Consider the following 22659-nt stretch of genomic DNA (forward strand, 5'->3'; position numbering starts at 1 on the left):
CATTACTCTTACTATGAACCATAACCAAGCAACCAAAGCAAAACAAACGTTCTTCGCTTTGCTTTTCTTCGGAGCCACAAAAGTAGGCAACGCCTCGGGATCATATATTTTCCGAGCACAAGCGAGTAAAAGAGACATAAGAGACATCCCATCGCCCAAAGAGTGATGGAACCTAGCCAAGAACACATATTCAGCATGTGATGTTTTAAGTTTCAATAAATGAAACTCCCATAAAGGTTTGGACATATCCATGGGAGAAAGAGCCATCCTTGATGTATAATTTTCTAGATATTCATCAGGATTCTCAATGTTGGGATCTATATCCGGAACAATTACATGATCTTCTACTTTTACTTTCGTTGGAATCCATTTAGCTTTTCCTTTGTACTCACCATGACCAGTCACCTACATGTATCACGTGATATTAGGAGGAACCCTAACGTAATGTATAAATTATATGGATTGATACATTGATAATCTTATATTTATTCTGAGTTAGGAAGTCAGGAAACTTAACATATAAACAATAAAAATGTTAATTACCTACCAGTATGCTAGAGAAGCGTGGATGGTTGATCAATGTGTTTTTTAAGCCTTCAACAATGGTTGATGGATTGCCTTCGGTTTTGCATCCAATGGTTACAATGTTGAAGACACCGTGACCCGGCAAACTAAACAACCGCGCAAATGGACTTACCGGCTCCTCTCCTTCCGTCACTTGCCTTTCTATTGCCATATCTCTTATTTAATTTCTGGTTTTAGCCGTCTACTAAGTACACATGCAAATGGTTATTTATATACAAATAGCTATTAATATGTGTATACATTGACACTGTTGTAATTAATTAAGGTTGTTGAGGAGCAGCTCAATCGATACCCCTTAAAAGTAGAGTTTCAGTCTCCCCTTATTGGTCCATTTGGCAATGCAATTTCAACAACAAAAAAATTTATATTAAAACACAAATTTAAAACAATTAATTTCACATTTAACTCACATAATATAAAACTGAAATCTTTATACCTTCTCCCTATAAATTATGCATTAACTTTATTTCTCCACTAAGTTGTATAAATCAATTGTATTAAAACAAAACAATAAATTAGAATTGTAACTCTCATTTTTCTAAATGTAATTTTTCATCATTTCTCTTCCTATAAATACTCATTATCTTATTCTCTTAGTCTATCACTCTTTCATTCTCTCATCTTCTTCCACTACTCTCAAATCTCTTTTTTTTTGTTTTGTTTTGTTTTTTTTTTTTTTTGTTATTGTTGTTGTATGGGTTATAAAAAATCAAATCAAATATCATTGTAAAAGCTTAGTTTTAGAGTTTGTATGATATGTATATCTTATATATTTATTTTAATCTTTTAAAATGTTTATCTCCATTTTCTATTTTATATTAACATCTTATAAGTCATTATTTTCATACTTCCTTACAATATTCACCACACAATAAGATCATAAAGTTGAAATGATCCATATGTAATTATCTATTATGTCTCTGGTTATCTCACATATTCATGTATCATTTTTAATAATTTATAAAGATCAATATAATATTTAAAGATTAATATAATTATCCATTTATCCATTTATAAAGCCTATTTTGTTTTGTGATCCAATTGTTAAATCTGCAGATATCAATATAATATATATATATTATTTTTTTATGATTTGAGGTTTTTGAAAACAAAAAGAATNTCCATGGTTAAACTATAATATATGTTGTTCTATTTGTAGGAATAACAACATACTTATCTAATTAATTTAAAAGAGCAGATGATTAAACGAAATAAACATTTCTCAAAATTTTATAATTCAATCAGTGAGTGTACTTATTACTTTGAAAAACTTTTACATTGAAGTTCATAAAATCATTTAAGAAAACTAAAATACTATATCACTTCAAATTAATTTGGAAGGAAACACTTGGTATTCTTTTAAAAAAAAGTCAAGACACATATAAAAATTTATTAATATTTAACTCACTTTAAAGACATTAAAGGTCATTTAACTCAAAAATAACTTCTATCCAATAATTTCATACATTCCTCCCACAAATAAAAAAATATATATATATGTTCAAGATTGTATTTAAATATTACATAATTTTTTAGTTAGCTAAATTTATAGTCACATATATACAATATATATACATAAGAATTTATATTACTTATTAACACCATAATTCGACCCATTATTTGCTTAACTCAATATTGGTTTCAAAGCCAACTAAAGAAAAACAGAAACGATCTTATTGATATTAGACCAAAACATGGGCATACAAACATAATCACTTACACAGAAGATATTTTAAAAAAATAACTTATTATTACAACATCAACGTATGAAGGGTTTACATAAGCAGTTAATTAGAAAATCTATAATACAATAAATGTATTGGAAACAATATCAGTCAATGATAAGATTAGATCCTCAAAAGCAAGAAACAACATCTTCATAATTCATAAAAAATAAACGCCACAATTATACACATCAGAACGAAATGGTATAAACATATAGTGTATAAATAAAAGTGACGGCAAAGCCCGTATATGCCTAATTAAAACAAAATAATACAAAAGAGAAAACGAAAAAGACAAAAAAAAAAAACAAGAAAGTGCCAACTACACCACAACCCACGCGTTGCGTGGGGAAGCACCTAGTTAAAAATAAAAGAAAGAAAAATATATTTTTCAACTGAGATAGGAAATTTAATAGGAAAACCCTTAGCACTGGTTGGATCTATTTTTATGTTTTTAGTAAATAAAACTCTGAATTAAAAACAGTTAATAAATTTAGGGAATTTAACTCTCCATCTATATAAATATTTATACCCTTAACGATTTTGTCTATGCAACCAAAATTTGCTTTTTTAAAAAATAAAAGCGATTACACGTTAATTTTTAAACACAAAAACAACAAATCAAGCTAACTTTAACACACACAAAAAAAACTCAAATCGTGAAACCCTAAAACCTCAGAAATCCCAAGATGTTGAATAAATTGTAAAAGAGAAACTGAAATATGCTTGGTAGAGGCGAGAGAGATATGATTAATCGAGGGTGAGGGGCAGAACTATATTCGAAGACAAATGACACTTAGGGGGGGTTATTGGATCCTTGATTTTAATGGATTTAGAAATCCAAGTTAAATCATGTGTTATTCAATCATTCATTTTAAAATATTTTTTAAAATTCTGTGTTATTGGATCTATGAATTCTAAATCCTAATTAAAATGACCCCTTATTCATTATTAAAGATTTGAGTATGGATTTGATTTCATATTGGATTTGGATGGATTTGAAAAGATGTTTTACTTGTAAATATAGGAATTGGAAATCCTTGGTCTCCACCTAGTTATTTGGGTGGATTTGGAAAAAAAAAAAACACCTCCTACGTATAATAGCAAACCATACAGAATTATCATAATAGCAAACATATTTTTCCTCTCTGCATTATCGTAATATTGATTTTAAGCCATTTATCTACACAGTCTACATGGAAGACATGTGCGCATGGCAGCTCTCTTACATCTTCGTCATCTCCATATCTAGTCAAGCAGATGCAACAGCTCTGCAAAACCAAATGCAGACAATTGTTAATAATTGAACATAAGGACATTGTACGCCTATATACAATTGACGTAATATTAAACCAACGATAATGAAACGTAAAAGCATACAGATCATGAAATGTAATATTAAACATAATATTATCGTAATATTAAACATAATATTTCTGCATTATTGTAATAGCAAACCAACGACAAAAAGATCATGAAGAATTACACCTATAAGACCAGACATAACAATACTGAGAGAAAGAAATTCTTTAATGAGAAAGCAGAAAAGGTGTTCTTCGGCCAGTGATAGTCAGTAATAATAATTAGCACCATCACGTTACGCTTAATCCAACCATAACGCTCATCAGTCAACATGCTAACAAAGACTTCTTTCATTCCTAACTGGTGAATCACTTTAACTGCGTCGTAACGAACATTTTTTTTCAAATTAGGAACTTTTTTTTCAAACCTCTCTTTGTTCTTACAACCCAAGAACAACAAAGAAAATATGCCAATTAGTGGAGAGAGACAATAACATCAAACATGTTGACTGATTCACTTGAGAGTGATACGTGAGAGATTATTTTTATAAATTCTATTTTCCTTTTATAAATTTTGAATTCTATTCTCTAGGATTTTCAAATCCACTTTCTTTGACTTTCAAATCCACATATTTGATTTTCAAATCCATATTATTTGATTTAAAAATCCATGGATTCCATGTGGATTTCCAAATCTTATAAGGATTTCTAAATCCATTAAAATCAAGGATCCAATAACCCCCCCTTACTCAATCAGTCGCCATAATCGAGTGAGGAATTGAGAGAGCATATGTCTAGTTTATCTGGTTTGAATTTTTGTAAGATGTTAAGGTAAATCGAATTCTTTTGTTTCATTGTTGTAAATATGGTTCAGAATGAGAGTTCTACAGAAAATATGAGTTTTTTTTTTTTTTTTGGACAACCTACAAAAAATATGAGTAAATTTTCATATTTCTTTTAGGAATAGAAGAAGACTATAATCAAAATAATTGTGTTGTGATCGCAAAAATATATGTCTAGTCGTTTTGTTTTAATTCTCGACTAGAGTAAACATAATCATTAAGAATATAAACGTTTAGTGGGGGTTATTGGTTTGAGATTTGAATAGAGTTTTAAAGATTTTAAATGTTATGTAGAATCTGTTGTTATTAGATCAAGATTTTCTTAAACTCTCTTAAAGTTCAGTGTTATTAGTTTGTGATTTGTAAAAAGTCATTTAAAATCTTAACAAATTTGGGTTATTGTATTCAGACTTTTATAAAGTCATTAAAAGTTTTGTGTTATTCAATTAAAACAAAAGAATTTAGGATTGTTAATGAGTTTAATTATTATGTTATTGGTTCATGATTTTAGACACTTTCTTTACAAAATAAAGTCATGGAAAGTATCACAAAAATACAAGGATTGTTTGGAGGACTTTACAAGATTTTAGAAAATTAATCAACAAAACTCTCTATCAATCTTTCACTTATTCACTGTTAATGATTTTGAAGAACTCTTCAAAAATCTTCATAAATCAGAATCCAATACCATCCCCTTATATAGACAAAAGGTTAAATTTATTAGCGGTTTTTAGGTCAGAGTTTTATTTATTAAAAAATAATTGAACATTCAAAAATATATTCCCTCCGTTCTAATTTAGCTGTTGTTTTAGGATTTAATTTTTGTTTCATATTAGTTGTCGTTTTAGATTTTCAATGCAGATGTTTGATGAATATTCTAATCTTATCCCTGCTGCTTTAAAATTTTAACCAATGAAAAAATTATAAAATATATTAATGAAGGGCAAAACATAAAATTTAATAGTTTTCTTAATTTGTGTGCAAAAACCTTAAACGACAGTTAAATTAGAACGGAGGAAATATTAGACTAATGTTGAGGGAACTTTTCATTAAATTCCCAATGAAATAGGTGAGAGAACGGAGAATTCTAAGACTGAATTGACACATGTCTACCTAACTAATAGTGCAATTAGTAAAAAATATTTATTCCAGTAATAAAATTAGAGAGAGTACTGTCACGTGTCTTGCCGATGAACCTGCTCTAAATGTTTTTTACCTCACTATAGTATATAGGTATGACGACGGGTTCAAGAGATGGTGACACTCACAATTGTCGAGAATAGATGGTGACACTCATAACTTCGAAACATGACATAACATTTCTATTTTATGTGGCAAGAGATAGTAATGGGCCTATCCGCCTATACGTCAATTTTTTATAGTTGGTCGATGAAGGGTACGTACTTTTTTGTTTTCGTAATACTGTAGAAAGATTCAGTACTTTAGAGAAATACAAAGCTATTGACTTTAGTCTACCAAAGATTGGTATACATTTTGGAGAAAGATTCAGTACTCTGGAGAAGTACAAAGCTATTGACTTTGGTCTACCAAAGATTGGTATACATTTTTACGATACACTAACTGATAATTTTGTGTGATGCCAAGGCTTTTCATATTTACACAGTGCTAACCTATATAGTTAACTTCCCATGAACTCGTCCATATATCACACATCCAATACTATCTTAATCCATATTAACTAACGAGAGACGACTCAATGGAAGCATGCAGAATCTCTCCGTAAGGTGATTGATCATAAGAAACAGAGTCTCGAGCATAGGAAACCATTAGTCGCGGAGATGATGATGCAACTTTGGTTCTCCGGCTAAGATCATCTGGCCTCCAAACTTTGTGTCATCCTCTCATAAAAATCCTAGATGGTTCTTCGAGCAACTGAGAGATGTTTTCAACTTCAAAATTGTGAATCTCTCTTTAGTCGTGTACACATAATTACTATTTTTCTCCTATTATCATATCAATTCATTTTATATACTGTGGCTCTCTCTAGGTCTTTAAAAATTCACATGTGAAAAGTACTATACTAGTTACTAATTCATTAATTAAAAAAAAAATGAAAAGGACAGAGAAATTAGCTTTCAAAGCAGTATCTCGTTCGTTGTCGCTTTCGTTAAGAGACAGAGAAGAAAATGAGACTTGTAGAGAAACTTGTCATCTTAAAGAAGAATACGTCACCGACGCCGTTAGCATCTCTTCTTTTAGGGTAATGAACGAAGGGTCTGCTTCGTCGCAAAATGTTTTTGATTGCATGTATGTGTTATGTGTACCAACCCAAGAGTACAGGCTGTACAGCTAACACAAACACACAAAACCGGTAAAATTAAAATACATCAAATTAGTGACACGCTCAAAATATTGAATAATTGTTGTAAATAGGTTGTCTGGATAGATATGATATGCACGCCGAGCATTTCGTTTAAACCTCTGAAGCATGAAAAAAAAAATTTGGAACAACAGCAGATTTCATATTTATATACAAACAGCAATTAAAACCGGCAATTAAAAAAAATTGTTCATTCATTCAGAAAAAAACGAAAAAATATGGTTTCGGTTTTTAAAAACGACATATATCCTTAAATTAAGTGACAAAGATAAGCTGTGTGTATATAATGAAACCATATTTTTTCGTTTTTTTTTTTCTGAATGAATGGAACTAATTTTTTTTGGCGTTTTCTATCTAACTGTATAAATGGATATAAGAAAAATGTTATTGTATTTTTACAATTAGAAAACCATTAAATAATTATCTGAAAGGGTAAAATGGTAACAGAATTTAGTGATCCAGATCAACACGCGCCAATCTTAAATGAACGATATTCATTCTTAAACATCAAAATATTCTACTATTCTATGGCATCTATTATAACCTACACAGAGTACAACGTGGTAGTATGAATTTTATGGATAGATTATTTTCTCGTTATTCTGGAAATATTTACAAGATTATTCATAGGAGTTATTTTTTTTATGCATTTTCTATCTCTTGTAAAGTAGTAGTCTAGTAGATTCATAAGATACAGTATATTTCTTGTAACAAAAATTTAAGAGAGATCGTTATCAAAAAAAAGAAAGAAAAATGGAAACAAGACAGAAAGGTGCGTTAGTGTGTGTCGAGAATCCACGCATTTATCTGTTTACGTGGCAAGAAATAGCATAATGGTCCGGCCTATACGTCAATGTTTGGTAGTTTGGAGTTGGTAGGTGAAAGACGTAAAGAGTGGTAGTCATTTTGACGACACACTAACTGTTGATTTTGTGTGATGCCCAAGGCTTTCCAATTTCCATATTCACACAGTTAACTTCCCATGAACTACTTCCTCCTCCTTACATCCAATACTAGCTTGACCCATATTATTATTATTTTCTTGAATATAATGTTAATTAGATTCAAATGAAAAATTAGCGTTTTTACATGAAGTGCAACATTTGTTTGAAAGACAAATTAAAACTTAGAGATTAAAACCAAAAGAGTTCATTTACGTGGACGAGAAGCAAGCCAGAGTAATAGACACCCTCTGTATATCTCCCATCACCAGTGAGCTGTATTGCCAAGAGTTGGTTCCGGTTCCGGATCTGCCGATCAATCCAAAGAATTATCTGGTTTCTCGTTTGCGGAACTGACCCATAGTCCCATATTATTATTATTAATCAGACTCCATGGAAACCACATTATCATACCACAATTCTTTAAAAACACACGTGAAAAGTACTTATTAGTTACAAAATTGATTAATTAGAAAAAAAAAAAAAATCAAAAAGACTAAAGAGAAAAGCTTTAATAAAGGTTAAACAACTCAAACGAGTATCTCGTTCCTTGTCGCTTTCGTTGGAGACAGAGAAGACAATGACGACTTGTGGAGAAACTTCTCTTCTCAAGGAAGAAGAATACGTCACCGACGCCGTTGACCACCGTGGAATCTCCGCCAGAAGATCTAATACCGGTAGATGGAGAGCCGCCTGGTTCATCATCGGTAAGCCGGATGAGATTGGGAGCTGCTTCTCTCTCTCTCTCTGTTTACAAACACTACTTCTGAAATTTAATACTATGGAATTGTAGGTGTGGAAGTGGCGGAGAGGTTTGCTTACTATGGAATCGCATCAAACCTAATTAGCTATTTGACCGGACCACTTGGTCAATCCACGGCGGCCGCCGCCGCTAATGTCAACGCTTGGTCTGGTATCGCTACTCTTCTTCCTCTTCTTGGAGCTTTCGTCGCCGACGCTTTTCTTGGTCGGTATCGAACTATTATCGTCGCTTCTCTTATCTACGTTCTGGTTAGTCCCATTCTCTTTCGGTTTGAATCATAAAAATCGAATCTTTACTTGTTCTTCATGAAGGAGATTGAGAAATGATAAAAATCGAATCTTTATGATGGGTTTTGGTTTTTGACTGAGAAAGAGTTTGAATTTGGTGTCAGGGACTGGCATTTCTGACTTTATCTGCGTTTATGATTCCCAACAGTGATGAAGGTGAAGTGACATCTTCTTCACCTTCATCTTTACTCAATGCACTCTTCTTCTTCTCTCTGTATTTGGTGGCTATTGGACAAAGTGGACACAAGCCTTGTGTTCAGGCTTTTGGTGCTGACCAGTTTGATGAGAAAGACCCTCAAGAGAAGTCTGACAGAAGCTCCTTCTTTAACTGGTGGTACCTTAGTATGTCTGCAGGAATCTGCCTGGCGATTCTTGTGGTTGTGTACATCCAACAAGAGTTCAGCTGGGCATTTGGGTTTGGTATCCCGTGTGTGTTCATGGTGATCTCTCTTGTTCTTTTCGTGTTAGGGAGAATAAGTTATAGGTACAGTAAAAAAAGACATGGAGATGAGGAAACCAACCCTTTTACAAGGATAGCTAGAGTCTTCTTTGTAGCATTCAAGAACCCAAGATTGAGTTCTTCGGAATTGTGCAGAGTTGAGCTGGAGGCAAATCCATCTCAAGATTCTCCAAAGAAGCTGAGGTATGTTTCAATGTATACGTTAGGCTATGGTTAGAAAGCCTTTTTTGGTATGGTTATGAGGTTATAATCCATTATCTTGTGACAGGTTTCTGAACAAATCCTTGCTTGTCCCCAATGATTCTGCTGAAGGAGAAAGCGCATGCAAGTCTAAAGACGTCGAGGACGCCACAGCTCTTATCAGGCTTATTCCAGTATGGCTTACAACTCTGGCTTACGCCATACCCTATGCGCAGTACTTGACTTTCTTCACAAAGCAAGGTGTCACAATGGAAAGAACAATATTTCCAGGTGTGAAGATCCCACCTGCTTCTCTTCAGGTTCTTATTGGCATATCAATTGTCATCTTTGTCCCCATCTACGACCGTGTTCTGGTCCCAATCGCCAGGTCGATAACTAAAGACCCTTGTGGCCTTACAATGCTCAGAAGAATTGGAGTTGGAATGGTACTGTCAGCTCTCACTATGGTTATTGCAGCTCTGGTTGAGTCAAAACGGCTAGAGACTGCTAAAGAACACGGGCTTATAGACCAACCGCAAGCTACTGTTCCAATGTCGATATGGTGGTTAATCCCTCAGTATCTGTTGCTGGGATTGGCCGACGTACACACTTTAGTGGGAATGCAAGAGTTCTTCTACAGCCAAGTCCCCACTGAGCTGAGAAGCATCGGTCTTGCGCTATACTTAAGTGCGTTGGGCGTCGGAAGCTTATTGAGCAGCTTACTCATCTCTGTGATCGACTTAGCCACTGGAGGAGATGCTGGAAACAGCTGGTTCAACAGTAATCTGAACAAAGCCCATCTCGATTACTTCTATTGGTTACTTGCGGTTCTCAGTGCCGTTGGGTTCCTTACGTTCTGGTTCATATCCAGGTCATATATCTATCGCCAGGTGGACCAAGTGTAGTTTCTAAATTTGTTGTAGTACTGTGTGACATATTCTCTTAATTAAAACAGAATTATTATTTTTTAAAGACCTTCGGAAACAGAATTATATTATACTATGTAATATAAGAAAGACTCATTAAGTGATGTGAAAGTAACAATAATTATGTATATAGTTGTATTTTGTTTACTTCATCACTTTCCACAATGCGGCAAGTGATGTGAAAGAGAGTGTGTCTCATAAAACTAGAGAAAAGGTGACAGAGAGTTAAGAATGCGTTGAGTGATTTCGGGTCAGGGGATGGTGGCTGTAAAAAGCACTAAACCCTTGGTCCAGCAGGAAATCAAAGGAAGCAAAGTAGACCTTGTCCAACACCAAAGCTTCTTCAGTCTCTTAACGGTACAAACATCCGTACAAGAAATTTTACAAACATTCGTATATTTCTATATGCCGCCTATGAATTAAAATTTCATATTAAGTAGCGGAGATGTAAAATGATCCAACACATTCGTACAAACATTTATGGATGAATTATTATTGATAATGTAGGACTTATAAGATGATAAACTAAGGATGACATACAACAAACCAATGATAGTGTAGGACTTATAAAGATGATAAACAAAGGATGAGACGTAAATAGACAATCTATTGAAAATTATACGTTGTAAATAGGTTTCATCCATAGATATGCACGCCGACCATTTCGTTTACACCTCTGAAGCATGAAAAGTCGTTTGTGGAACAACAGCAGACTTCATCATGTGGAGAGCTTCGATGATGAGATCGCGGAGGTGATGAGGGTCTGGAATCACGTCTACATCAACTCCGATGTTGATTATGAGTTTGTCCACATAGCTTTGAGTACCGATAATGAGTCCCTTGTTTAAAAAAAAAAAGGCATGGAATTAAGTTTCACAATGCAAAAATTTCATTCTTACATGTTTGAACAAATTAAAAACTAAAATCATATATATACAAATTTAAAAAAAAAAATACTGTACATTTTTCTCAATTAATAAGTTAAATTAATATGCAGTATATATATATAGATAAAATATATTTTGTTTGAAAAGAAACATGAAAGAACACTCTTTGTAAAACAAAAATAAAATATTAAATCGACACTTTTTATAAAACGAAAGGAATATAACACACTCCATGAGATGATTCTCGAACCAAATTCCTCATTCCCTTTGAATCTCCCATACCAAATCCATTTATAATGGTGAGATAATCTAATATTAGCCTAACTTCTGCAAAAGCAACTGAAGTAATGTGATTTTTTATGATGGTTTCAACTTTGAAGAATGTGTTTGTGTAAGAGAGTACCTGTGGAACACCAAAGGTACTTGCAGCAATGTAAGATATCACATGGCCGAAAAAGCTAATTTCTTCCGCTGGACCAACCACATTAGTGAATATCATTGTTGTGCTTCCAAAAATTCTCTTTATAAGAGTTTCGAGTGCCTATTTTCCACCCCATGCACAGATACATATAATTATGTCGATAAGAACACAAGATACATTAATTATATATATTTGGAACTGCATATGTTAAGATAATGTTTGATTTAAAATCTTACCTTAAATCCAAAAACCTCCAATGTTAACTTGAGCAACACATGGGAAAATAGAGGTTCGAGGGAATGTTTCTTACGATCCATAATAGTTTTGGATTGTCGAACATATTCAAATACATCATCGTTCGATTTCATGTCCAAGGGGATCAGAACATAACCTATTGAGTTTCCCCATCTACACTTCGAACCTTTTGCCATCATATTTGCCAATTCCTGATTTAAACTTAATTATGTGTTAGAATTCTTATTATTTTGAATAAGAAAAAACATTAAAGGAAGCAAAAAACGTTTGGGGTATCTTGTTCAGCACCTCAATATTTCTGTTTGGCCTTAGATTAAAAAAAACAACACCATGAAAATGTAGTTTGTCTTCAAGATCTGTTTACAGATTCGAGACAAAATGTAAGAATATTGTTATATATGTGATATTATGATATTCAACAAGAGTAAATGATTTACCATATCTTTCATTCAAATATCGAGAAAGACCAGCTTGTACCATACCAACAAGAACGTCATTTATAGTCTAATAAAAAAAAGAGAAATGAAAGATGTAAAAAAAAAAGAAAGGAGGGAAATCATTTAAAAAACTCATCTTTGTAGAAAAAAAACTAATTAAGCAAACGTACCATATTCATGGCGTTCTTCACCATTTTGACATCATCCAAACTAATGATTTGATGAATAAACTTATTATTACCGAGTGTAGCTCCTGGTTTACCCATTATATGAGCTGAGGTGTCCCTCGCACAACAAATAAAAACCATTGATTTGATAACTTCAACACAAGTGTGGAACATAAATCTTACTATGAACCATAACCAAGCAACCAAAGCAAAACAAACATTCTTTGCTTTGTTTTTCTTAGGAGCCACAAAAGTAGGCAACGCTTCGGGATCACATGTTTTCCGAGTACAAGCGAGTAAAAGAGACATAAGAGACATCCCATCTCCCAAAGAGTGATGGAACCTAGCCACAACCACAGATTCGGCATGTGATGTTTTAAGTTTCAATAAATGAAACTCCCATAAAGGTTTGGACATATCCATTGGAGAAAGAGCCATCTTAGATGTATAATCCTCTAGAAATTCATCAGGATTCTCAATGTTGGGATCTATATCCGGAACAATTATGTGCTCTTCTACTATTACTTTCGTTGGAATCCATTTAGCTTTTCTTTTGTGCTCACCATGACCAGTCACCTACATGTATCATATGATGTTAGAAGGAACCCTAACGTAATCTATTATATATGGATTGATCCACTCATCTTATATTTTTTGAGTTGGAAGTCATGAAACTTAATATACAAAAAATAAAAACGTGTATATGCGTGTAAGTTAATTACCCACCAGTATGCTAGAGAAGCGTGGATGGTTGATCAGTGTGTTCTTTAAGCCTTCCACAACGATTGGTGGATTGGTTTCGGTTTTGAATCCAATGGTTACAATGTTGAAGACATCAAGACCTGGCAAGCTAAACAACCGCGCAAATGGACTTACCGGCTCCTCTCCTTCCGTCACTTGCCTATCTATTGCCATATCTCTTATTAAATATCCGGTTTTATGGTACTAGTCTACTAAGTACACATGCAAATGGCTTATTTATATACACATAGCTATTAAAATATGTGTATACATTTGACACTGTTGTAGTTAATTGAGGTTGTTGAGGAGCTAAGAGTTGCCCTATCTATACCCCTCATAAAAATAAATAAAATTTAAAAATAAAAAAAGAAGGGAGAAAACAAAAAAGAAAGAGATACGTTTCTCAACTGAGGTACGAAATTTAACTGGAAAAAAACCCTTACGATTGGGTGGATCAGTTTTTAAACCCTGAACTATGTTTTAGTAGATTCATGAGATATATTTCTTGTACCAAAAATTTAAGAGAGATCGGTATCAAAGAAAAATGAAATAAGACAGAAGTTAATAGTACTCGACCTCGACGTGAAAGAATAGTACACGTAAGGTTTAGTGACTCTTGTGTCTGTCGAGAAAGTATCCACGCCTTTCGAAATCGACATAACAGTACTATTCATGTGGTAAGAAATAGTAATGGGCCTATCCGCCTATACGTCAATGTTTGATAGTTAATTAGTTGGTCGATGAAAGCGTACTTTTTTCTTTTGTTTTCGTCATGTGAAATAATACTGTAGAAGTACACAAAAGCTATGGACTTTTAGTCTACCAAAGATTGTTATTCATTTTGACGATACACTAACTGTTAATTTTTGCGTGACGCCAAGGCTTCCCATGAACTTCCATACTACGTACTATCTTAATCCATATTAACGAGACTCCATGGAAGCATGCAGAATATCTCCGTAAGGTGATTGATCATCCTCTTATAATCAAATCCTAGATGGTTTCTATGAGCAACTAAAAGAGATGTTTCAACTTCAAGATTGTGAATCCTTCTTTATTCATGTACATATAATTACTATTTTTTCTCCAATTATCACATCAATTCATTTTATATACTGTGGCTGCTGAGTGCTGTCACTAGATCTTTAAAAATTCACATGTGAAAAGTACTATACTACAGTTACTAATTAAAAATAAAACAAAAAAAAGTAAAGGACAGAGAAATTAAATTTCAAAGGTGAACAGCTCAAATCAGTACCTCGTTCGTTGTCTCTTTCGTTGGAGACAAGGAAGTAAATGCCGACTTCTAAGAGAAACTTGTCATCTCAAAGAAGAATAATTCACCGACGCCGTTGACCGCCGTGGACTCGCCGCCAGAAGATCTAACACTTGTAGATGGAGAGCCATCAAACCTAATTAGCTATTTGACCGGACCACTTGGTCAATCCACGGCAGCGGCCGCCGCTAATGTCAACGCTTGGTCTGGAATCGCTACTCTTCTTGGAGCTTTTCTAGGTCGGTATCGAACAATTATCGTCGCTTCTCTTATCTACGTTCTGGTTCGTCTCATTCTCTTTCGATCTGATTTATAAAAAATCGAATCTTTGATACCAAAAAAAAAAAAAATCGAATCTTTATGATGGGGTTTTGGGTTTTACTTGTTCTTCAACAAGGAGATTGAGAAAGAGTTTGAATTTGGTGTCAGGGATTGGCATTTCTGACTTTATCTGCGTTTCTGATTCCAAATACTTCTGAAGTGATCTCCTTCTTTACTCAATGCGCTCTTCTTCTTCTCTCTGTATTTGGTGGCTATTGGACAAAGTGGACACAAGCCTTGTGTTCAGGCTTTTTGTGGTGACCAGTTTGATGAGAAAGACTCTTTTTGTGGTGACCAGTTTGATGAGAAAGACTCTTTTTGTGGTGACCAGTTTGATGAGAAAGACTCTTTTTGTGGTGACCAGTCTGTGTTAGGGACATGGAGATGAGGAAACCAACCCTTTTACAAGGATAGCTAGAGTCTTCTTTGTAGCATTCAAGAACCAAAGATTGAGTTCTTCGGAATTGTGCAGAGTTGAGTTGGAGGCAAATCCATCTCAAAGATCTCCAAAGAAGCTGAGGTATGTTTCAATATATACGTTAGGCTTTGTTTGTAATGATTATGAGGTTATAATCCATTATCTTGTCACAGGTTTCTCAACAAAGCATTGCTTGTTCCCAATGATGGAGAAAGCGCATGCAAGTCTAGAGATGTCGAAGACGCCACAGCTCTTATTAGGCTTATTCATGAATTTTAAAAGACATTCGGAACACATGTCTCATACAGAAACTATGTATACAGAATAAAATAGAAATAAAGACTCATACAAAAAGAGACAAGAAAATTCAAATTCTGCAGTCCAAGTGTTATAGTATTGGAATATATATATATATATATCAAATGTATTTTGATATTTTGTAAATTGTTAGGCGTTACAAAAAAGTTCTTATTTCTAGTCTCTCTCCAAATGGCTAGTTCTGGAAAAGAATGCGTGATCGACGCCGTTGACCACCGTGGATTCGACGCTAGAAGATCCAAGACCGGTAGATGGAGAGCTGCATGGTTCATAATCGGTAAGCTCCATCATTATAATCACGAGCTGCTCTGTTTCACAATTTTTTTTAGACCTCCTTTTTTGAATCTCTCTTGAGGACATTTTTTTTTTGGTGCAGGTGTGGAGGTGGCGGAGAGGTTTGCGCACTATGGGATCGGATCAAACCTAATAAGTTACTTGACTGGACCACTTTGTCAATCTACGGCTGTCGCCGCTGCTAATGTCAACGCTTGGTCGGGTATTTCCACTATTCTTCCTGTTCTTGGAGCTTTTGTCGCTGACGCTTTTCTTGGTCGGTACCGAACAATTATCATTGCTTCTCTTGTCTACGTACTGGTTCGTCTTTGTTCTGTCTCTTCTTTTTCGATTTTGTCGATCATATTAGAAGTAGGAACTGACTTGAGCATAATTTGGATTTTGATGACAGGGACTAGCATTTCTGACTTTATCTGCGTTTATGATTCCCAACACTACTGAAGTGACCTCTTCACCATCGTCTTTTGTCAATGCATTCTTCTTCTTTTCTCTGTATTTGGTGGCTATTGGACAAAGTGGTCACAAGCCTTGTGTTCAGGCTTTTGGTGCTGACCAGTTCGATGAGAAGAACCTCCAAGAGTACAGTGACAGAAGCTCTTTCTTCAATTGGTGGTTTCTTACTATATGTGCAGGAATCAGCCTGGCGATTTTAGTGGTTGTTTACATCCAGGAATACGTTAGCTGGGCGCTTGGATTTGGAATCCCATGTGTGTTCATGGTGATCTCTCTTGCTCTTTTCGTGTTCGGGAGAAGAAGTTATAGGTACAGTAAAAGAAGACAAGAAGAAGAAGCCAACCCTTTTACAAGGATAGGTAGAGTCTTCTTTGTAGCTTTCAAGAACCAAAGCTTGAGTTCTTCGGAATTGTGCATAGCTGAGCTTGAGGCAAATCCATCTCAAGATTCTCCAGAGGAGCTGAGGTATGTTTGACATATAGCAATCATAAGTGTTACTTGTTGCATACTTGCTTGATTTATGAATTTAAATACACTTTCTTGTGACAGTTGTCTCAACAAAGCATTGCTTGTTCCCAATGATTGCCTTGATGGAGAAGTTGCATGCAAGTCTGGAGATGTAGAAGATGCCACAGCTCTTATTAGGCTTATTCCAGTATGGCTTACAACTCTGTCTTACGCCATACCATACGCACAGTACATGACTTTCTTCACAAAGCAAGGTGTCACTATGGAAAGAACAATGTTTCCAGGTGTAGAGATCCCACCTGCTTCTCTTCAAGCCCTTATCAGCTTATCAATTATAGTCTTTGTCCCCATCTACGACCGTGTTTTGGTCCCAATGGGAAAGACAATAACCAAAGACCCTCGTGGCATCACAACACTCAAAAGAATTGGAACTGGAATGGTACTAGCGACTCTCACTATGGTGGTTGCAGCTCTGGTTGAGTCAAAACGGCTCAAGACTGCAAAAGAACACGGACTTATAGACCAACCGAACACAACTGTTCCAAAATCGATCTGGTGGTTATTCCCTCAGTATATATTGCTGGGATTAGCCGACGTGCACACTTTAGTGGGAATGCAAGAGTTCTTCTACAGCCAAGTCCCCACTGAGATGAGAAGTATCGGTATGGCTCTTTACTTAAGTGCGTTCGGCGTGGGAAGCTTATTGAGCAGCTTACTCATCTCTCTGATCGACTTAACCACTGGAAGAGACGCTGGAGACAGCTGGTTCAATAGTAATCTGAACAGAGCCCATCTCGATTACTTCTATTGGTTACTTGCCGTTGTTAGCGCCGTTGGGTTCTTTACGTTCCTATTCATTTCCAGGTCGTACATCTATCGTCGTGTGGACGGAGTGTAGTTTCTATATAAATGCCATTTGTAACTATTTCTCTGTTTGTAGCCCTATTCAATGCTAGAGCCGGCTCTGTCTTTGGAATAAATACCAGATATACCTGTAGTAAGTAACATAAGATATTTCTAAAAAAGAGATATATTTTTGTGGCCATGAACGAAAGACATATAACGTGAGGCGTGTGAGCTTTCTTGTCTTTAAACTTTTGAAAAGAAAGGAATAAAACAAACTAACATAATTCCTACAATAATTAACATATATTTTAATATTATCAGAACCAATCAATCCCATATACAATGGCTATCACCGGCTCCTCCACTGAAGATGAGCTCGGAAGTACCACTGAGGGTTCTCTTAATAACCGAGGAAATAACATTGGTGGATGGAGATCCGCGAGGCTCATCATCGGTAAGTAAGCACAGCTGAGTTCCTTTTACTCACACACTCACAGTCACCATATAATATTTGATAATTCTCTTTGTTTTTTTTGTTTACAATATTTTTGTAGGTGTGGAGATGGCGGAGCGATTCGCTTACTTCGGGATATCGTCAAACCTAATAATGTATTTGACCGGACCATTAGGTGAGTCAACAGCTACAGCAGCAGCAAATGTTAATGCTTGGATTGGAACGGTTTCGTTTATGCCGCTACTTGGAGGCTTTATCGCTGACTCGTTTCTTGGTCGTTTCCGCACCATTGTCATCGCATCTTCTCTATATATCTTGGTATATAAAAAATACTCTCCTCTCAAAACATTTCTATTACTAGAGATTTTGATGAATAATTATAATGAAACAAAACAAACAGGGACTTGGGTTGCTGTCTTTTTCAGCCATGACTCCTTCAAACAACAAAGATTCGACGAATCAGTTCCAAGTGACATTCTTCTTCTGCTCTCTGTATCTTGTAGCAATAGGACTAGGCGGTTACAAACCGTGTATTAAAGTATTTGGGGCTGATCAGTTTGATGGTAACGATCTAAGAGAGAGAAAAGCCAAGAGTTCGTTCTTCAACTGGATGTTCTTTGGAAACTGTACTAGCATATTGACGACTCGTTTGGTCTCTGCCTACATTCAAGAGAACTTAAGCTGGTCAATAGGTTTTGGTATCACAAGTGTTTCCATGTTGCTTGCTCTGTCTCTCTTCCTCCTTGGAACTACCTCTTACCGTTTTAGTACTGAGAGAGGAGGAAAGAAAAACCCTTTCTCTAGAATCAGTCGTGTTTTCATGGAGGCTTTAAAGAACAGAAGACAACCTGATTTCGATGATATGGCTGACGCGAACGAGACTCTCCTTCTCCAAGCTCACCAAAGTTCCAAACAGTTTAGGTAACATAATTAACAGAGATGTGAAAAGTTATAAGAAAGAAAAAGTTTATAGTTTCTTTCTCTTGGATACTATGCAGATTCCTTGACAAGGCAGCTGTTTCATGTGAAATGGCTGAAATCGAAGAAGCAAAGGCGGTTCTTAGGCTTATTCCAATATGGACAAGTTGTGTAGTCTACGCCATTGTATATGCACAAGCCCCTACATTCTTTACAAAGCAAGGAGCCACAATGAACAGGTCAATCTCACCAGGACTCTTAGTCCCTGCAGCTACACTTCAAAGTTTCATAAACATCGCAATAGGCGTTTTCATCCCAATCTACGACCGTTTACTCGTCCCGTTCGCAAGGTCCATCACTCAAAACCCATCAGGAATCACAATGCTACAAAGGATTGGCACAGGGATATTTCTCTCCAATCTTGCTATAGTAATAGCCGCCTTGGTCGAGACCAAAAGGCTCCAAACTGCTCGGGACGATGAACTAATGTTGATGAGCGTGTTGTGGCTCGTTCCACAATACGTTATTTATGGAGTCGCGGACGTGTTCACAATGGTGGGTTTGCAAGAGTTCTTCTACGACCAAGTCCCTTGTGAGCTTAGGAGCGTTGGTATGGCTCTAAACCTAAGCATATACGGGGCAGGAAACATTCTAAGCAGCATCATGGTATCAGTTATTGATAAAATCACGAGCCAGTCTGGTCAAACGAGCTGGTTCGATAACGACCTGAACAAAGCTCATTTAGATTACTTCTACTGGCTACTAGCTTGTTTTAGCTTTATTGGTTTCGCCTCCTACATGTGGTTCGCCAAGGCATATGTCTACAACAGACCAAACACCTTCTAAAGCATTGTTTTCTCTGTTCTGCCATTTAAACTAGTCTTAATTATTGTATTTCTGAAATTAACTTCACAACCAAGCAAATAAGGATAAACAAAGCCAATGCTGGAGTTACTTTTATTGAATACAACTAGTTTAGAAAAATTAGTCATGTAAAACATAATAATCATTCTATGATAATGTTATGTTGCCCTATAAAAGTATATCAAATGAAAAATAATAATAACTACAGTCAAACTAGAGAAATTGATGATAATCAAATCGATAAATTGATGTTAATTAGTTTGATTTTTTTTTATAATAAAATTAATTTTATAATTTGAAAAGTCGTTCTTTAAACATATATTTCATCGAATGGTGCCTACTTGGATTGAGTAACACATGTTTTAAAAATATCTTGAACCAGATAAATTGAAATATCTATAAACACTTGAACTTTTAAATGGAACCAAATAAATATAACAATGACCAGAGCACCACCTACTACTACAAAGTCCTGCCACTTTCTAATATTTAAATTCAATATAACAAAAGACATATACTACTTACTCAATTATATATCTTCTTGTACATAAAAGACAACTTTAATTTGTAAAAGACAAATGGTGATCGCCTGCGATGAGCTTGAAGGTACTCTTCATCAGGTCAACACTGAGAGTTCCATGGACAAACCAGCCGGCAGATCATCCTCTGGAGGATGGAAATCGGCTAGGCTTATCATCGGTTAGTAAATTAAGTCTGATTACACCAAATTAGCTTTGCTAAACTCTTATCCTAGAGACTAATCCGTTTTGTTTGTTTGTATAAAGGTGTTGAAATGGCGGAGCAGTTTGCCTTTTGCGGTATATCGTCGAACCTGATAACGTACTTGACGGGACCATTGGGGGAGTCAACAGCTGCAGCTGCGGCCAATGTCAACGCATGGACTGGAACAGTGTCGTTTTTGCCTCTTCTCTGGGGCTTTATTGCTGACTCGTTCCTCGGACGTTTTCGTACCATTGTGATCTCGTCTTCTCTCTATATCTTGGTATGATATATATATATATATATATATAACCATTTCCTCTCAAACAACTTTTTTAGAATCTGTCATTCATTATTTGTTTCTTAAGATGGTTTTGATCATGAAACAAACAGGGACTTGGGTTGCTGTCTTTTTCAGCCATGACTACTTCAAACACCAAAGATTCAAATCAGTTCCGAGTAATTCTCTTTTTCTGTTCTCTGTATCTTATAGCAATAGGACAAGGCGGTTACAAACCGTGTATTAAGGTATTTGGAGCTGATCAGTTGGATGGAAATGATGTAAAAGAGGCAAAAGCCAAGAGTTCTTACTTTAACTGGTTGATGTTTGGAAGTTGTGTTAGCATATTGAGCACTCGTTTGGTCTCTAGCTACATTCAAGAGTACCTAAATTGGTTCTTAGGTTTTGGTATTCCAAGTGTTTTCATGCTACTTTCTCTGTTTCTCTTCCTCATTGGAACTAAGAGTTACCGCTATAACACTACAAGAGTAGGAAAGAAGAACCCTTTTGCTAGAATCATTCATGTTTTCATTGAGGCTTTAAAGAACAGAGGACAACAAACTTTAGATCTTTATAACCCGAACGAAACCTTCCTTCTCCTTGCTGACCAGAGTTCCAAGCAATTCAGGTAACACTACAGAGAACTGTTCGCTTTCTTTATAGTCTTTAAGGCTACATTTGTGCTTATACCATCTTGGTTTCTCTGAATGTATATGTTACTACTATGGCAGATTCCTCGACAAGGCAGCGATTTCGTGTAGTTTGGCTGAAATCGAAGATGCCAAAGCAGTGCTTAAGCTTGTTCCCATATGGATGACTTGCTTAGTCTACGCTGTTATATGTGCACAGTCCCATACTTTCTTCACAAAGCAAGGAGCCAAAATGGACAGGTCAATATTACCAGGACTCTTAGTCCCTGCAGCTACACTCCAATGTTTCATAAGCCTAACAATGGTCATTTTCATCCCACTTTACGACCGTCTACTCGTCCCGGTGGCAAGATCTTTCACTCAGAACCCATCAGGAATCACAATGCTTCAAAGGATTGGCACAGGGATCTTCCTCTCCATTCTTGCTATAGTAGTAGCCGCCTTGGTTGAGACTCAAAGGCTCCAGACCGCTCGGGATGATGTCAAAATACTGATGAGTGTGTGGTGGTTGGTTCCGCAATACGTTATCTTTGGAGCCGCAGACGTGTTCACTATGGTGGGTTTGCAAGAGTTCTTCTACGACCAAGTCCCTAGTGAGCTTAGAAGTGTTGGCATGGCTCTAAATCTAAGCATATACGGGGTCGGCAATTTTTTAAGCAGCTTCATGATATCAATCATTGACAAAGTCACGAGCCAATCTGGTCAAACGAGTTGGTTCGATAACGACTTAAACCAGGCTCATCTAGATTATTTCTACTGGCTACTCGCTTGTCTTAGCTCCACTGGTTTAGCCTCCTACTTGTGGTTCGCTAAGTCGTATGTCTACAATAGACCAAACACTTCTAAAAACGTCATATAGTCATCACTCATCAGTCTTCTTTAACTGAATTTGCTTTTGAGAATTGTGATAGCATATTCGGTATCTAGGTGTAAATGGTTTTCTTGCTTTATTAAAAAACACTGAATTGTTTTTTCCATTTGTAGTCTTTGTCCAAAGAAAAAAGCTTTTTCCATTTCTGATATGGCTTCATGACTAAATAAGTCCACATCGGCATACTAACTATATATGGAAAAAGTTCCAAATATTACACACTACAAAAGTCAACTATTCTAAAACTTAC

The 22659-nt window shown here is 35.5% G+C and overlaps 6 protein-coding genes and 1 long non-coding RNA gene across 8 annotated transcripts in view; 5 read left to right on the forward strand and 2 right to left on the reverse strand.

The window, feature by feature from the left end:
- The window catches only part of LOC104712796 (O-acyltransferase WSD1-like), a 4296-nt gene extending 3547 nt beyond the window's left edge, over nucleotides 1-749 (reverse strand). The window contains exons 1-2 of the mRNA XM_010429769.2: nucleotides 548-749; nucleotides 173-405 (exon numbers count right to left, since the gene is read on the reverse strand). Coding sequence (XP_010428071.1) covers nucleotides 173-405; nucleotides 548-736 — 422 coding nt within the window. The 5' untranslated portion in view covers nucleotides 737-749. The remainder of the gene's footprint in view (nucleotides 1-172; nucleotides 406-547) is intronic.
- On the forward strand, nucleotides 8210-10454 carry LOC104712800 (protein NRT1/ PTR FAMILY 5.14). Its single transcript, XM_010429772.2, has 4 exons — nucleotides 8210-8441; nucleotides 8528-8745; nucleotides 8889-9427; nucleotides 9513-10454. The coding sequence occupies exons 1-4, from the start codon at nucleotides 8315-8317 to the stop codon at nucleotides 10327-10329; spliced, it is 1701 nt and encodes a 566-aa protein (XP_010428074.1). The 5' UTR covers nucleotides 8210-8314; the 3' UTR covers nucleotides 10330-10454.
- Nucleotides 10824-13652, reverse strand: LOC104712799 (O-acyltransferase WSD1-like). The gene is made up of 7 exons (XM_010429771.2): nucleotides 13244-13652; nucleotides 12521-13093; nucleotides 12351-12417; nucleotides 12202-12269; nucleotides 11895-12104; nucleotides 11641-11778; nucleotides 10824-11189 (listed from the first exon to the last, which is right to left on the reverse strand). The coding sequence occupies exons 1-7, from the start codon at nucleotides 13430-13432 to the stop codon at nucleotides 11019-11021; spliced, it is 1416 nt and encodes a 471-aa protein (XP_010428073.1). The 5' UTR covers nucleotides 13433-13652; the 3' UTR covers nucleotides 10824-11018.
- LOC109126202 lies at nucleotides 14456-15138 on the forward strand. Its single transcript, XR_002033269.1, has 2 exons — nucleotides 14456-14817; nucleotides 14964-15138. It is a non-coding gene; the product is annotated as an uncharacterized LOC109126202 (long non-coding RNA).
- Nucleotides 15489-17851, forward strand: LOC104712797 (protein NRT1/ PTR FAMILY 5.13-like). Its single transcript, XM_010429770.2, has 4 exons — nucleotides 15489-15868; nucleotides 15968-16185; nucleotides 16277-16803; nucleotides 16888-17851. Exons 1-4 carry the CDS (start codon nucleotides 15763-15765, stop codon nucleotides 17702-17704), a joined length of 1668 nt encoding a protein of 555 aa, XP_010428072.1. The 5' UTR covers nucleotides 15489-15762; the 3' UTR covers nucleotides 17705-17851.
- On the forward strand, nucleotides 17946-19978 carry LOC104712801 (protein NRT1/ PTR FAMILY 5.11-like). Of its 2 annotated transcripts, XM_010429773.2 has the most exons (4): nucleotides 17946-18106; nucleotides 18207-18424; nucleotides 18507-19027; nucleotides 19105-19978. In XM_010429773.2, exons 1-4 carry the CDS (start codon nucleotides 17995-17997, stop codon nucleotides 19868-19870), a joined length of 1617 nt encoding a protein of 538 aa, XP_010428075.1. In that variant the 5' UTR covers nucleotides 17946-17994; the 3' UTR covers nucleotides 19871-19978. The 2 variants fall into 2 exon arrangements, with proteins under 2 accessions (XP_010428075.1, XP_019084972.1); XM_019229427.1 differs by lacking the exon at nucleotides 17946-18106 and having other exon boundaries at nucleotides 18332-18424; nucleotides 18532-19027.
- Nucleotides 20390-22515, forward strand: LOC104712803 (protein NRT1/ PTR FAMILY 5.11-like). The gene is made up of 4 exons (XM_010429774.2): nucleotides 20390-20587; nucleotides 20674-20891; nucleotides 21002-21516; nucleotides 21620-22515. Exons 1-4 carry the CDS (start codon nucleotides 20467-20469, stop codon nucleotides 22395-22397), a joined length of 1632 nt encoding a protein of 543 aa, XP_010428076.1. The 5' UTR covers nucleotides 20390-20466; the 3' UTR covers nucleotides 22398-22515.

The sequence above is a fragment of the Camelina sativa genome, chromosome 9 (assembly GCF_000633955.1).
Source record: "Camelina sativa cultivar DH55 chromosome 9, Cs, whole genome shotgun sequence".
Taxonomy (NCBI): domain Eukaryota; kingdom Viridiplantae; phylum Streptophyta; class Magnoliopsida; order Brassicales; family Brassicaceae; genus Camelina; species Camelina sativa.